Source organism: Nicotiana tomentosiformis, chromosome 5, assembly GCF_000390325.3.
Source record: "Nicotiana tomentosiformis chromosome 5, ASM39032v3, whole genome shotgun sequence".
NCBI classification, from domain to species: Eukaryota; Viridiplantae; Streptophyta; class Magnoliopsida; order Solanales; family Solanaceae; genus Nicotiana; species Nicotiana tomentosiformis.
The window spans coordinates 124690020-124706017 of record NC_090816.1 but is presented as its reverse complement, the minus strand read 5'-3'; the positions used below and the strand labels follow the sequence as shown (position 1 = coordinate 124706017).

Sequence of the window (15998 nt, the reverse complement as noted above, 5' to 3'; positions counted from 1 at the left end):
AGAGATATTATCCTTTGCATAAATCATAGTATCTCTTATATGCTTAAAAGATAGGGGTAGAGAACAAAGCAGTAACACGGCTTGATCCTCATCTTTAATTTCAGCATCTATATTAGTCAAATCCATAAGAATGGAATCGAAAGTGTCAAGATGACAGAGAATAGAGGTACCTTCACCCATACGAATTGTATAAAGCTTCTGCTTCAAGTAAAGTCTATTTTCCACCGTCCTCTTCATATATAAGGTTTTCAATTTTTCCCGCATGCTTTTAGCTGTGGTTTCTACAGAAACTTCACGTAAAACCTCATTTGAGAGATTTAAAATGATACCTGCTTTTACCTTTTTGTTTATGATGGCAAACTCCTCGTCCGTTATTTTATCCGGCTTCTTCTCCTTTCCTTGCAACGCCAAGTCTAAGCCATCCTGAATTAGGATAGCTTCCATCTTTAATTGCCATATTACGAAGTTTGTATTTCGGTCAAATTTCTCAACATAGGTCTTTGTTAGAGTCATTTTGGCTATTGAAACTAACCCGGTTAGATCTGGCTCTGATACCAATTTGTTAGGATCGGGAACTCAGATAATGCGGAATTTAGCCAAACAACGGTATAATGGCAATAACAAAGACAATGGAAGTTGATAATGACGACAATTAAAGTAGATAAAGAAGACACAAATTTAACGTGGTTCAGTCAAAGTGACCTACGTCCACAAGCGGAGAGGAGCAATTTTACTATAACAATAAGAGTACAAAAGAGAGTACAAAATTAGAGTAAATACTCTAATTAATCCCAAATACCACAAGGGAATAACCTCACGAGATCACTCCAAAGAAAGGGTTCACACAAGTGTTTTCCAATACTTAACTCTCATACAAAATACTCTTAATAAAAGGAAGAAAGTAAGAAACAAGAAATGAAGACTCAAGTCTTGTTGGTGTGTCTAAAATGAACTAATAGCCTTCCCTTTTATAGGCAAAAAAGTCTTGGTTTCGTAGGTGTAAAAGAAGAGATACAACTTGTGCAAATGATGTCCAACACACAATGCAATATTTTTTGGTGCCAAAGAATATTGCCAACAAAGTCTACACTTTGCAAAGATACTTATACTTATATGAGATGCACTCCATTAGCGAAAGTATTAGCCATAATTACATAAAGTCAGGGCACATTCAATAAATAATCAGCCAGCTATTGTATATTAGGCTTTTTTGGGCTGTACCTTGTACTTCCAACTCCTATCTCGGCGGAATACCCTTCGCCTAAAATTACATGTATATAAGGTTAAATTTTATTTTAAGGGACAAGTGTATAGATAGTCATTCTCAATGATGCTATTTAAAAATTACTCATTATTTTGTTTGTCCTGAAATTTTTAAACTAAAAATTTTAACTTCAAGACAATTCAAGATATTTTTGTAGTGAAAAAAATTAAAATCCAAGATGCACGGGTTAATTTCTAAATTGCAGACCTCGATTAAAATTCTTAACCAACGGTTTGTATCTTAAGGACACTAAAAAGCTGTTGAATCTAAATCCTAGTTTAGAACAGTAACCGAAACAACGACCAAAAAGGAAAAGGAGGAGTAGCTGTCTTTTTTTGGTTAAGTCTCAAAATCTGATATTTTCACTTGCGTGAAAGTACAGACAAATACCTAATTCTGTACATATGATAATAATACTACATTAAACAGACATATACAATTGTTGCATCAACGTGCTGAAGGAAGATTCAGATTAGCTTATTCTTTTCTAGTTTGATCTGTAAGTTATATGATTTTACACTTTATTTTGATATATTCTGCTATCTATGGGAGTTTAAGGGGAGGAGAGGATAATATTCTTGTGTTTTATTCGTTAATTGGCTAATTGATAGAAAATTTGAGCTAAAAATTGTTTTTTGCGAAGTGGATTTCTGTTATATTTTGTTGGATATTCGTTGATTGATTGATTAATTGAGGTGTACTGTTCACTTGTTTTTTGCGGTAATTTAGGTTTTCTCCAGGTCAAATAGAATCTTGGTTTTTTCTTTTTGTTACAGGCTATAGATTTGCATTGATAGGGGGAAAAACCAAGAATGTAATCTAAAAAGGTACTAATTTAGAATCAGTAAACGGTTCATGCAGGTAGCATTAGTATTAGTTTCTTATTTTTGTATCTTCTTATCAGCAATTTTTTTTTTACTATATGTTGTTTCTTTCGCTTCGGTTATTCTATCATCTTATCTTGTTGTTGTTGTTGTTTCTGCTTCTTTTTCATTTTTCCTTGAGCCGGGGTGAGCCGGGGTCTATCGAAAATCACCTCTCTATCTTCGTAAAGTAGGGTTAAGATCTGCATACACTCTGCCTTCCCCAGACTACACTTTGTGGGATTACACTGGGTTGTTGTTGGTTCTTTTGTACTTGAATTGACTATGTTTTTTAATTAGGTAAAGCTTATTATTGCTGAAATAAGAGAAAACCTTGAATTTAAGGTCCAAACAAAGTAGAAGGATTTCTTTTAGGTCACTTTACCCTCAGCTTGTTTTCTTTCCAGAACAGTTCTAAGTGGATTCTTGCAAAAACTGGAAATATTTGCAAATTTGACCAAATGGAGTATGAATTATGGATGTTAAATTGATGGTTACCTACTTTGTTCTGCAGGTTGTGCAAATAATAGTGTTTTATCAAAACTCAAATCAGCTTGTCGGTATTCGGTGGACATGATCTATGTTCAAGTAAGATACTTGTGAAAAAAAATAATTAGGAACTATAATCCTTTTTCTCTCTTTTTCCTTTTGGTTAGGAAGTATTTAATTAATTGAGATTTCTATTAGACCATAAGTTGCATTCTGTTAGTTATCTGTTATTGCTAGTTGTTGTGCCAAGAATAGATAATACGTTCTTACAAGATAATAAAAAATATGAAACTGCATATAAAGCTTATGAATGTCTAAAGAAAAATAGGATGATAACAAACGGAAACAAGTCAAATTGCAATAGTCAAATCAAATGCTATTCTGATGAAGTTTCAAGCTGCTGATGTTTTGAGACTGTAATTTATGCTCAAATTGAAAGAACCAAGACATTAATATATATTGCTCTCGAGGTAGATAAAACAATTGTTTGGGCCTTTTTTATGCTTTGGTTAATTGAACCCTGTAATCCTTTGTCTGTCATGGTATAGCTGATGATTTGAAGGATAGTTTTCTTCTCTATGGTTGGGGGGTTTTGGGGGGGGGGGGTATTGTTTCAGTTTTCTTTTATATTTCTTTTCCTTGACAAGTTGATTTCAATTCATTGTCCTTGTGGTTTCTCTCATCAGCGTTTTGGTATGTGGTTATCACAGTCTATTTTCACGTCTTATTCTTAATCTCCTCTTAGAAGTGCCTGTAATTCATATTACTTGGTCTATCAGCTAAACTGGCAAGGGAGAAACCGATCTGAAGGTTACTAGCTGATATTGAAGGAGACAAAAGAGTGCAGCAAATAGAAAGTTGTAAAGAAAATAACTTTGGGGGTTATTTATGTGGAAAGGAAACTTGAAGTGACCTGGCACGTCATGTCTTTTTTCTGTAGCTTCTTTAAGTCTTCCGTGGTTTTATCTCACAACTTCCTTCTTTTAGGTGTACTTGTTCCTTAGATCAGTTGGACCCGTCAAAAGAATGTCAAGATTGCATGTGTATTGTCTTTTCTGCTTTCTTTTGCGGGATCATAGATCTTAAATTCTGGATCTTACTTACCAGTCCACTCAATTCTTTGATGCATTTTTTCTTCAGGATGTGTCTAGTTGCTACCCCTAAATCTCTCAATCAAAATTGCATATATTCTTTAATTCTTGCTTTGAAGGGGAGCCTTGGCGTAACTGGTAAAGTTGCTACTATGTGACCTGGAGGTCACGGGTTCAAGTCGTGGAAACAGCCTCTTGTAGAAATGCAGGGTAAGACTACGTACAATAGACCCTTGTGGTCTGGCCTTTCCCCGGACCCTGCGCATAGCGGGAGCTTAGTGCACCGGGCTGCTTTAATTCCTGCTTTATTTGCATGATTAGACGTTGGATTGAGCAGAATAGGGCTTATCTGTCTTATGTTAATGTGTTGATGGGAGAGTCTCATCTCTCTCCTTTCCATTGGTGGCAACCGACTAGTATGCTATGTCGATGATGCCCATGCGTTCATGGTATCTTGAGTTGGTGAATGATTAGTTGTCTGCAAAACCGGTAGTTGTAATGCTACGTGCTAGGGACAGGAAAGTGCATTTCATGTTTCCTCTGGTGTGCAGAAAGAGCCTGAGTTAGCATGACTTTTTATTGTAGATAAGAAATATTTAGAGCTTCCTTTTTGTCTCTGTTGCTGACCATTGAAGACTGGTGCCCCATAACTTTTCCTATTACGTTTGAGATTTCTTCCATATCATAACTCCCCTAATCCCAGTCGGAAAGAAATTATGGCACTTCACAGCTTGTGATTCAAACCACTAAGTAATCTGGTCAACTTATTCATAAAGATCAGGGATGTCCTATGACTAATTTAAATTAGGTTGGCTTATGGATTGAAGTTAATATAACTGCCTGATTGCTGTGTATTTGAACTGGCCATGTTTACTGTAACTCCGATCTATATTTATTTGCTCCGCTTACCAGAGAAATGAAAGGAAAAAAAATTACTTTTGCCCCCAAAAGTTGGGTTAAATTTATTATATCAAACGGATCAAATGTTTGTGCTTTTAACAAGAAAATTCACCATAGGCATTTGATACATTTAATACCTGCATATATATCTGCAAAATTATTTTTTCTGACCACCAACTTCAATTCTTCTCATTCTTACATGTTAGAAAATTTTCCATTTCCAACTGCTGGATTATTCATTAAGAAGAAGCTCTCTCATTATTTTCTTGCCCCACCAGTGATGATGAACCGTTGGCCTTCAAAAAAATGCATGAATTTTCAACAGTGGACGGCTTTGTAGAGATAACTGAATCCTTGGCGGACATGATAAAGTTCATTGCAAATGAGCCTGCTGTGGGGCTTTTCTACATTCAACAGCATACCCAGAAAGCAGCACCCAACCTTGTAAATCTCAAAAACAATATTGAGGAGAAATCCCGTGAAATGACTCTGCACACAGAAGACTTAGAGGATTCCATCATCGTGATTGGGTCAATGAAAGAGTGTGGCCTTCCGATTGCTAACGAGATGATTAAAGATCTCAAACATACTCTAGCTGTCATTTCAAAGAAGCAACCAAAAAAAGGATTAATTAGCGGATCCCGTTCAAGTTTCCCAGTGGGTATAACTACCTCTTGGAGTCCTGCTGCTTGGGGTCGCAATACAGGTCCAGAAGACGACGATGAGAGGGCTGCCGGTTATCTTTCAACTGTTTTCAGGTCAGCAAAACAGAAGGCTAGTAATTTCAAGTGGCCTCAGTTAGAGTCTGGAGAATCTCGACCAGCAAAGAGCGAACCATCTTTGTCGGACAAGGATGAGCCATCTGTAATGCATTCAAATGACACGCTATTAGCTGCAGGTGCGAGCTCCTCTTCCTCACTTGGACGGGCGTCTAGTGAAGACTTAAGATTGTCAAGTCAAACTGCTGATGAGACACAACAAGAACAGGTAAACAAAAGCATGTCTCATGATCAACTGCTGTCTTTATCCGAAAACTTTGAAGAATTTAAAGCTGATAAAGAGGCGAAATTAGAAGAGTGGTTGGGAGAATAAGGAATGGTGAAGTCCTTTAGCTTGATAAATCTCTGAACCTTAACGATACTATTCTTATGAACGACACTTCTCTTGTATTATGATTCATATACTTTATACTAGATGAATAAATGTAGAGGAGTTTATAGCAGACAGGAAAGAGAAAAAATAGAGTCTTGAATGTATGACCATTCAAGTTGTGTTTGTACATTGAGGAATATATTGTTTGTGATCTAAAGCAGCTTATGCCATTTTTTAGGTCCCCTCCCCCCATGAATTTTGCCTCTAAATATGGGGCATTGGCTCATTAATCAAAGTTCAAATGTAAGGTTGGGATGAATTAGTCGAGGTGTGTGCAAGCTGGCCAGATATCACGGTTTTCATAAAAAAAGGAAAAAGAAGAAGTTGGGACCCAAAGATCTTGTCCTACCTTTACAAGTTACAAGCTTTACCAGCTAGAGAAGCAAAATGTTCTCTATTAAACCACATGACATATGATAAGTATATTTCATATGTTATCCACTGCTATATTTTCTTGAAGTTGATGGAGCTATCCGAAATATGTCTTTGAAATGGTCGAGTTCCAAGTAACGAAGGAAATTATGGTAGAATTTGTCTAGCGTTAAAGGATATTATGATGAATCTTTTCAATATTGAACTTCTTGAAACACAATCTTGAATAGAACTAAATAGATGCAGAAAATTAATAAATCCTGCTAATGGAGGTCAACGGGGATGTCATGCACCGTATCGGGGTGGGATGGATGAAATGGAGGTTAGCGTCTGGAGTCCTGTGCGACAAGAAGGTGCTACTGAAACTTAAATGTAAGTTTTATAGAGCGATGGTTAGACTGGTCATGTTGTATGGAGCTGAGTGTTGGCCAGTCAAGAATTCTCATATCCAGAAGATGAAAGTAACCGAAATGAGGATGTTGAGATGGATGTGTGGGCACACTAGGCTGGATAAGATTAGAAATGAAATTATTCGGGAGAGGGTGGGCGTGGCTCCCATGGACGTCAAGATGCGGGAAACGAGGCTTAGATGGTTCGGGCACGTGCGGAGGAGGAGCCTAGAGGCCCCGGTTAGGAGGTGTGAACGGTTGACTTTGACAGGTACGAGAAGAGCTAGAGGGCGACCTAAGAAGTATTGGGGCGAGGTGATCATGCAAGATATGACGCAACTTTAGATTTCCGAGGATATGACCCTGGATAGAAAGGTGTGGAGGTCGAGCATTACGGTTGTAGGTTAGGGGGTAGTTGAGCATTTTTCCAGCTAGTCTGAAAGAGTTTGGTCTAGGTCTGCTAGCGATTGTTGTTCATCACACGATTTTTTTTTATTTCCATAATTTATTTATTTTTCAATTTTATTATTGACATACTTATTGCCCTTCCACGTATTTGTTGTCTCTTACGGTGCTGATTCTATTTGTCTGATTTTTGTGTTGTTACAGATTTTTTGTCTCTGAGCCGAGGGTCTCCTGAAAACAGCCTCTCTACCCCGGGTAGGGGTAAGGTCTGCGTACACTCTACCCTTCTCAGACCCACTAGTGAGATTACTAGTGGGTTGATGTTGTTGCTAATTTTGAATTTAGACATAGTTAATCGTTGATGGAGGCACATAGCTCAAAGATTCCTTTTGTATAGATCAACTTACATGAAGAATAATAACAAGATTGATGGTATTATTTGCTTTTTAACACTAACATTCGAGTCTGGCTCATAAGCTACGATCTTCAATACTTGTTCCTTGTTGGTAACTACAAAATATTTTATTAAATCGAAAATCCTAACATGTTATTATTCTTTTTTAACATAGAAGTCAACAATAAATGAAAGAAAGACTCAATAAATCTAGTGCACCAAATCTCTATGAAACAAGGTTGGGATGAAGGAACATTGTCGTCATGTCTTGATGATTTTGTTGCAGGTGAACAATATCGAACACTGCTTTAAAATGCATTAAAAGTCATTCATGTATAAGGTACTCGTGTTAGTCCAAACTTTGAAATAGGTTTTGCAAGACTGAAAGAGATCGAGTAATTTTGAATCAAGAGAGTTCCAGAAGATAACACTTTGTTGTGCATCTATTTCATTTTAATCCATGAAAGTTTTTTTTAATTTGTAAGGAAAGCAGGTCATACCTATCAAAAAAAATGAAGAAATGAAATAGACACAATGGAGATACAGAAGTTGATAGTATAGTGGAAGATTTTTAAATTCCTTGGTTGAGAGCAAAGAAAATCCTCCATAGCGTGGTTGCATCTATTGAGCCACTAATATACTTAGATTTTTTATTTTACTTCCTCGTAAAGAAGTATGAATCATACTGTAAATGAAGTAAATAGAACGGTATGACTTATACTGTATGAAGTATGACTCATTATTTGTTAGGTCTTTTGGTATTGTAACTGAAACTTTAGTTGAAATAATCTATTCTCGGGACACTTTCACATCAAAGAACACTAATGGGGTAATCTCTTATCCACGTTTTTTTTTCCTTGGTTTATTGTATAGCTTATGTAAGAGTTTTATCTGACTAGTCTCTTAGTACGTAGACTGCAATATCTCCATGCAGATAAATTTAATATTGCTAGAATAAAAGAATTTCTTGAGTAGTTGTTTATTGTCTAGATAAGAAACTCTGTTTATTTTGAACCTGATATAATAATTAAATTTCTAATTTGTTTGGGTTATAAAATAGAAATCCAAATATAAGAAAACTTAGGCCATCTTTCTCTACAACGCATAATACCTTTAGCTTCACGACGGACACTTGCAAGTAATATTTATTTATAATGGTATGGATTACTTCAAGTTAAGTAGTTAACAAATATTAGCAATGTGTTACAATACTCTACCTTGGTTCTTTTTGTAAGAAAAACTTTATTAACATATATGAAGGTTTTAATTTTTAATTCAAAGTCTTAAATATTAGGTAAAGTTCTACTATCAAAAAGTTGAGAAACAGGAATAAAAATAAAAATTTGGAAGGAGAACTGCATTGCTATTGTCACCATTCAAGAAATTAGTGAAGTTTTTTCTATTAATTGAAAAAGTCAGGTAATTAACACAAGACACTAATGTAGTTTTCTCAAATTATAGCTAAAGCACCTAGGTGAAAAATATAAATATAATAAAAAATATTACTTAGAGTCGGGCATAGGCTATGCAATAGACGTTCTGTATGATATAAGAGAAAATGTGAATTGTTCAAAGATAATCGAAATATTGGAAGGAAAATGATTTTCACCCTATCTTTTACGTAAAGTTGGACGGGAAATGGTTACTCTATTCCTTAACCAAAATTTGTCACGTCAGTCTCTTACAAATCACTTATTTCATCTTAACACTTAGAACCAACCTTTTCTCTAAAGCACAAAAAGAAAAAGGCGGGAAGGGCGAGGGGGTAAGCATTTTCTTCTTTTGTTTACTTTGTGTGTGTGTGTGTGTGTGTTTAGGTGGTAAAATTTCTCATGTTTATAAAATTGTATACGTTCGAAATAGATTTCGGCCTTCGTACGTCTGATCGAGTTCGAAAGATAATCGATCGAAGTGATACCTCGAGATGGGTTCCGAATATGGTACAAACAAGCTTCGAATCCGAGGGGCCGATCAATGTCGAGTTTGATATCATTATCAAGCTCGGATCCAAATCGAACTATGATGCAAAGTAAAGTTATCAAGCTTAGGATCCAGGGACCGACCAATATTGACCCCGAATCAATTCGAGAGCTCGAGTCAGAATCGAGCTCAAGCCAAGATCGACAGCTCGAGTCAAGATCGAGCTCACAGACAAAAGCCGTTGCAATCCCACTAGAGGAGAGAATCTTGGCAGGAATTATGGAAAAACTGATTTATCGTGGGTCTCCCACTGAGTATTTTTAATTATGTTTAAAGCAAGATCCCTCTACTATAAATGGCATGGTTGTCATTTCTGTAAAGGCGAGTTTTCATGCTTACATTGTAATCAAAACACTATATTCTCCCATAGTAAAGAGTTATTCTTTCAAACTTCTTAAATTGATTTCACTTGTTTAGTCCTAAAATTCATCTTCTTTACAACCTTATCTATTTTGTATTCTTTGCAATCCATACTTATATTTCTATTTATCCTTATAATTTGTATTAAGTTGCGCCACATATCTTTAGAACTACGTACAAATTCAACTCTATCCGTTTATCGGATAAACAGTTTGGCGCCCACCATGGGGCTAAGGATAACAGTGGTTATTTGATACGAATCTGAAGAAACACACTATTGTGTTTTGCGCTCGGTTTCGAAAATATCTTGGATTTTGGATTAGCAACGACTAACTACCAATCAAATGGCTTCACCAATCGACTACGAAGCCGGTCTTAAAGATGAGAACAATAACTTGACACCCAGTACCGAAAGGCCACTTGTAAACGCCGTTGGAGCTCGAATTGAAGCGCCGGTAGATATCAATTTGCATATAGCCATTGAGGCAAACCTACATGCTGAACCCGAGAATAGCATCCATGGTGGCACTCGGTCTGCAGCTCGAGATACCTATAATATCGAGGAAAACGACGTTAGCTTGCGTATGATTTTTGAAATGTTACAAGCCCAGCAGGTAGCAATAGCTCAGTTGGAGAGCTAGAGCCAGCTACAAAGTAGTCCAGAGCCCAATCCACCTCGAGAAATCACCCACAGAACAGAGCCAGTTATAGTGAAGTCAAATGAGCAAGAATCAGGGACTACTCTCGAGATTGCTAAATTGCTCGAGGAACTCACAAAGCGAGTCGAAGCCAATAATTTGTTAAAAAGATTCGGAGAGACCCTCTCGAAGGGGGCAATGATTTGGTATCACAACCTACCACCAAATTCCATCGACTCGTTCGCCATGTTAGCATATTCTTTTGTGAAAGAACATGCCGGCGCCATAAAAGTCGCAACAAGGAAATCAGACCTCTTCAAGGTAAGACAAAAGGATAACGAAATGCTGAGGGAGTTCGTATCTCGTTTTCAAATGGAATGAATGGACTTGCCACCAATCACAGACGATTGGGCTGTTCAGGCTTTCTCTCAAGGCTTGAACGAACGAAGTTCGATGGCTTCACGGCGGTTAAAGCATAACCTGATCGAATACCCAGCCATCACGTGGGCCGATGTGCACAATCGGTACCAATCAAAAATTAGGGTTGAAGATGATCAATTGGGGTCTGAACCCGCTGTTCGAAGGGATACTGATCGAGAACGAGGTCTGATCGGGGATCGATACTAACCGTACAACGGAAACCACAGAGTCAGTGAATCGAGACATAACCTTGGGCAAAATAATAAAAGAAGTGATCGAGGTCAAGGGTCTCAGGGGCTGATGAACAGAAGTAGGTTCAATAGGCCTACCGGATCTAAGGAAACACCTCGGTTATCGGAATATAACTTCAGCATTGATGCATCCGCCATCGTTTCGGTTATCGGACGCATTAAAGACGCTAAATGGCATCAACCCATGCAGACCGATCCTGCCCAGAGGAATTCCAATCGAATGTGCAGGCAACTAAGAGAGGAAGTAGCCCAGATATTCAACAAATGGCACCTTCAAGAATTTTTAAGCGATAGGGCAAAGAACCATTTTAAAAATAGGAATTTCGGCAAGAAAAAACGAACAAGAAGAACCGCAACACGTCATTCACATGATCATCGGTGGCGCCGATACCCCTCAGGGACCAGTGTCAAACGCACTAAGACATCGATTGTGAGAGAAAGACGATCTCAAACTCAAGATTACACACCCATAAGAACTTTGTCCTTCAATGATGAAGATGCAAAAGGAGTCATACAACCTCATAACGATGCACCGGTAATATCCGTACTCATGAATAAAACTAAAGTTAAGCGTGTGTTGATTGATCCAGGTAGCTCGGCCAACATCATCAGATTGAAGGTCGTAGAACAGCTTGGCCTGCAGGACCAGATCGTACCCGCAACCTTGGTCCTAAACGGATTCAATATGGCATGTGAAACCAGCAAAGGCGAGATAATTCTACCAATAAACGTGGCCGGAACCATCCAGGAAATGAAGTTCCACGTGATCGAAGGCGACATGAGATATAACGCCCTTTTCGGAAGGCCATGGATCCAGAACATGAGAGCTGTACCTTCGACCCTACACCAGGTCCTCAAATTCCCAACATCGAGAGGAGTCAAAACAGTGTACGGAGAATAACCAGGAGTAAGAGAAATGTTCGCCGTAGAGGAAGCGAAACCAATATCCTCGCCTTCGCCGGTAAAGGGATCGGGCTCAGAAGGGGAACGAGATACCAAATAGAAATCAAAGACATCGGCTTTGACCCAACCTGATAACCAGAGGATCGAAGAAGATGATGATCAGAGGATCCCTCGTTCCTTCGTGATTCCCGATGACTCCGACGCCACCAAATCGACGGTTGAGGAACTGGAGCAAGTCACACTAATCGAGCACTGGACCAAATGGAAGGTATACTTGGGAACGGGGTTGAGCCCCGAACTCAGGAAGAAACTTATTCGATTTCTTATCGATAACATTGATTGTTTTGCCTGGTCCCATTTAGATATAATAGGGATCCCACCGGACATAACGACGCATCGGCTAAGCTTGGACCCTAGGTTCAGACCGGTGAAGCAAAAGAGAAGACCCCAGTCCGAGGTAAAGCATGCATTCATAAAGGACGAGGTAACCAAACTTCTCAAGATAGGGTCCATTCGGGAGGTGAAATATCCCGAATGGTTAGCCAATGTAGTTGCAGTGCCTAAAAAGGGAACACACTTAGAATGTGTGTGGATTATAAGAATTTGAACAAAGCATACCCCAAAGACTCATTTCCATTGCCCAACATCGATCGCATGATCGATACCATGGCCGGCCATGAGATCCTCACTTTTCTCGATGCCTATTCTGGGTATAATCAAATCCAGATGAACCCGGAAGACCAGGAAAAGACTTCATTTGTCACCAAATATGGAACATATTATTATAATGTGATGCCCTTCAGGCTAAAAAATGCAGGAGCTACTTACCAACGCCTAGTAAATAAAATGTTCGAAGAAAAAATAGGTAACTCAATGGAAGTTTATATTGATGACATTCTAGTTAAGTCCTTATGCGCAGAGGACCATTTGACCCATTCACAGAAAACGTTTGAGATTTTGAGGAAATACAACATGAAGCTCAACCTCGAAAAATATGCTTCCAGGGTCGGTTCGGGCAAGTTCCTCGATTTCATGGTGTCAAATTGGGGAATCGAGATTAACCCCGATAAAATCAAGGCCATCGAAGACATCACCATCGTGGACAGCGTGAAAGCCGTACAGAGGCTAACAGGATGAATTGCAGCCTTAGGCCGATTCATTTCGAGATCGTCATATCGAAGTCACAAATTTTTCTCTCTACTCAAAAAGAAGAACGATTTCTCTTGTGACCCCGGATTACCAACAAGAATTAGGGGAATTAAAACGATATCTATCGAACCCGCCATTACTTCATACTCCAAAAACATAATAAAAACTTTGCTTGTACTTGGCAGTATCCGAAATCGCAGTAAGCTGTGTCCTAGTTCGAGAAGAGCAAGGTACGCAATTTTCCGTTTATTATATAAGTCGGACCTTAGGAGAAGCAGAAACTAGATATCCGCACCTAGAAAAATTGGCACTTGCACTAATAAGCGCCTCTAGAAAATTAAGACCGTACTTTTAGTGTCACCCCATATGCGTATTAACTACTTACCCTCTTCGTAATATTTTGCACAATCCCGAACTATCATGCCGATTGGTCAAATGGGTCGTCGAACTCAATGGGTACGACATCGAATATCAACCCCGTACGGCCATCAAGTCTCAAATTTTAGAAGACTTCGTGGCCGATTTCACATACCCGAAGTCGAAAAAGAACTCTTGTTGAAATCGGGTACGTCATCGGGAGTATGGACCCTTTTTACATACGGGGCTTTGAACGTGAAGGGGTCCGGGCTAGGCATAGTTTTAAATCCGCCCACGGGTAACACAATTAGGCAATCTATTAAAACTACCAGGTTGACTAACAACAAGGCCGAGTATGAGGCTATGATTGCAGGTCTCGAGCTAGCTAAAAGCTTGGGAGCAGAAGTCATTGAAGCCAAGTGTGACTCTTTGCTGGTGGTAAATCAAGTAAACATAACCTTCAAAGTTCGAGAAGATAGAATGCAAAGGTATTTGGACAAACTACATGTCACTCTGTACCATTTCAAACAATGGACTTTACGGGATGTTCCACGAGATCAAAACAGTGAGGCTGATGCACTTGAGAACTTGGGATCATCGGTCAAGGAAGGTGAGTTGAGCTCGGAGACTGTCGTTAAACTCTCGAGATCCGTGATCGAAGAAGGTCATGCCGAGATAAATTCTACGAACTTAACATGGGATTGGAGAAATAAGTATATTGAATACTTAAAGAATGGAAAGCTCCTATCGGACCCTAAAGATTCAAGGGTCCTACGAGCCAAAGCTGCTCGATTCACATTAGCTTCGGATGGAACGCTATACCGAAGGACATTCGATGGACCATTGACAGTATGATTAGGCCCAGGAGATACCAATTACATCCTACGTGAGGTGCACGAAGGCACTTGTGGGAATCACTCCGGTGCCGATTCATTAGTCCGAAAGATAATCAGGGCAGGGTATTATTGGAATGATATGGGCAAATACGTAAAGGAGTTTGTTCGAAAATGTGACAAATGTCAAAGGTTTGCACCAATGATCCATCAACCCGGAGAGCAAATTTATTCAATCCTATCCCCATGGCCATTCATGAAATGGGGAATGGATATCGTCGGCCCTCTGCCATCGACCCCAGGTAAAGCTAAATTTATTTTATTTATGACTGACTATTTCTCTAAATGGATTGAAGCACAAGCATTCGATAAAGTAAGAGAGAAAGAGGTTATAGAATTTATCTGGGATCATATCGTATATCAATTCGGGATACCCACCGAAATAGTGTGTGACAATGGGAAATAATTTGTCGACAGCAAAGTGACGAAATTCTTCGAAGACCACAAAATAAGAAGGATATTATCAACACCGTATCACCCCAGAGGGAACGGACAGGCTGAATTAACAAACAAAACTGTCATTCAAAACCTAAAGAAGAGGTTGAACGACACTAAAGGAAAATGGAGAGAAATCCTACCCGAAGTCCTTTGGGCATATCGAACAACATCAAAATCTAGTACGGGGGAAACCCGTTCTCCTTAGTATATGGCTCTGAAGCCTTGATACCGGTCGAAGTCGGCGAACGCAGTGCTAGATTTCGATATGCAACAGAAGAATCAAATAACGAGGCTATGTACACTAGCCTCGAATTATCGGACAAAAAACGAGATGCTGCTCTCATCCTATTGGACGCCCAAAAGCAACGAATCGAAAGATACTATAATCGAAGACCCAAACTCCACCATTTTAAGCATGGAGACTTAGTGCTAAGGAAAGTCACCCTCAATACCCGAAATCCAAATGAAGGAAAACTAGGACCGAACTGGGAAGGACCATATAAGGTTCTCGAGAATGTCGAAAAATGAACATACAAGCTCGGCATTATAAATGGCAAACAATTATCAAGAAATTGGAATGTGTCGCATCTAAAACGATACTACTGCTAAGGTACGACCCTCCCATATTCGTTTGCATTTCAAAACTAACCCCTGCAGAAGTCTGAACACGAGCTAAGATGGATCCTTCAATATGAAGCCTTAGGTCTGAAAGTACGCGTTGCACTCTTTTTCCCTTAGACCGGTTTTATCCCAAATGGGTTTTTTCGGCAAGGTTTTTAATGAGGCAACCATTGATCGTGCTAACTTAGAACAATTCAACAATATCCGAGGCCTCTTTACAATCGACCTTAAATACTGGGGGGCATTACCCCTCAAACATATCAAGCTCGATGCAAGAAAGTTACTTCATAAACAACAGGGTTCCGATAGGAAAAATTGTAAGAGCCAAATGGTCAAAATGAACCATGCTCATGTAGTTTACCCGAGCCCTAACACAAAACCTGAACACATGTATAATGACTTACAAAGAAAACTTTCTTATTTATCCACATCTTATATCCAAGAAAAATTTCCTCTATTTCGAGATTTATTATGAAAACAGGCTTAAGGACCGACCTATATCCCTTAAATCGGGGACTGCCAATCGAAAATCAACGAAGCCCAAGGTCTACACCGACTCGAGTTCGAGCAAGCACTCACTCGACTACTAAGCCTATGGGCTACATTACTTCGAGTTCGAAATCATTCACTCGACTATTAAGCCTACGGGCTACATTATTTCGAGTTCGA

The 15998-nt window shown here is 38.9% G+C and overlaps 2 protein-coding genes across 5 annotated transcripts in view; one reads left to right on the top strand and one right to left on the bottom strand.

The window, feature by feature from the left end:
* The window catches only part of LOC104089167 (U11/U12 small nuclear ribonucleoprotein 31 kDa protein), a 129161-nt gene that overhangs the window by 81873 nt on the left and 31290 nt on the right, over positions 1 to 15998 (bottom strand). The gene's annotated exons all lie outside the window — the stretch shown is intronic.
* LOC104086925 (uncharacterized) lies at positions 1552 to 5929 on the top strand. 4 transcript variants are annotated; one of them, XM_070175302.1, is made up of 4 exons: positions 1553 to 1763; positions 2642 to 2715; positions 3396 to 3917; positions 4886 to 5929. In XM_070175302.1, the coding sequence occupies exon 4, from the start codon at positions 4914 to 4916 to the stop codon at positions 5697 to 5699; it is 786 nt and encodes a 261-aa protein (XP_070031403.1). In that variant the 5' UTR covers positions 1553 to 1763; positions 2642 to 2715; positions 3396 to 3917; positions 4886 to 4913; the 3' UTR covers positions 5700 to 5929. The 4 variants fall into 4 exon arrangements, with proteins under 4 accessions (XP_009589573.1, XP_070031403.1, XP_009589574.1 ...); XM_009591279.2 differs by lacking the exon at positions 3396 to 3917 and adding an exon at positions 2041 to 2091; XM_009591278.4 differs by lacking the exon at positions 3396 to 3917 and having other exon boundaries at positions 1552 to 1763.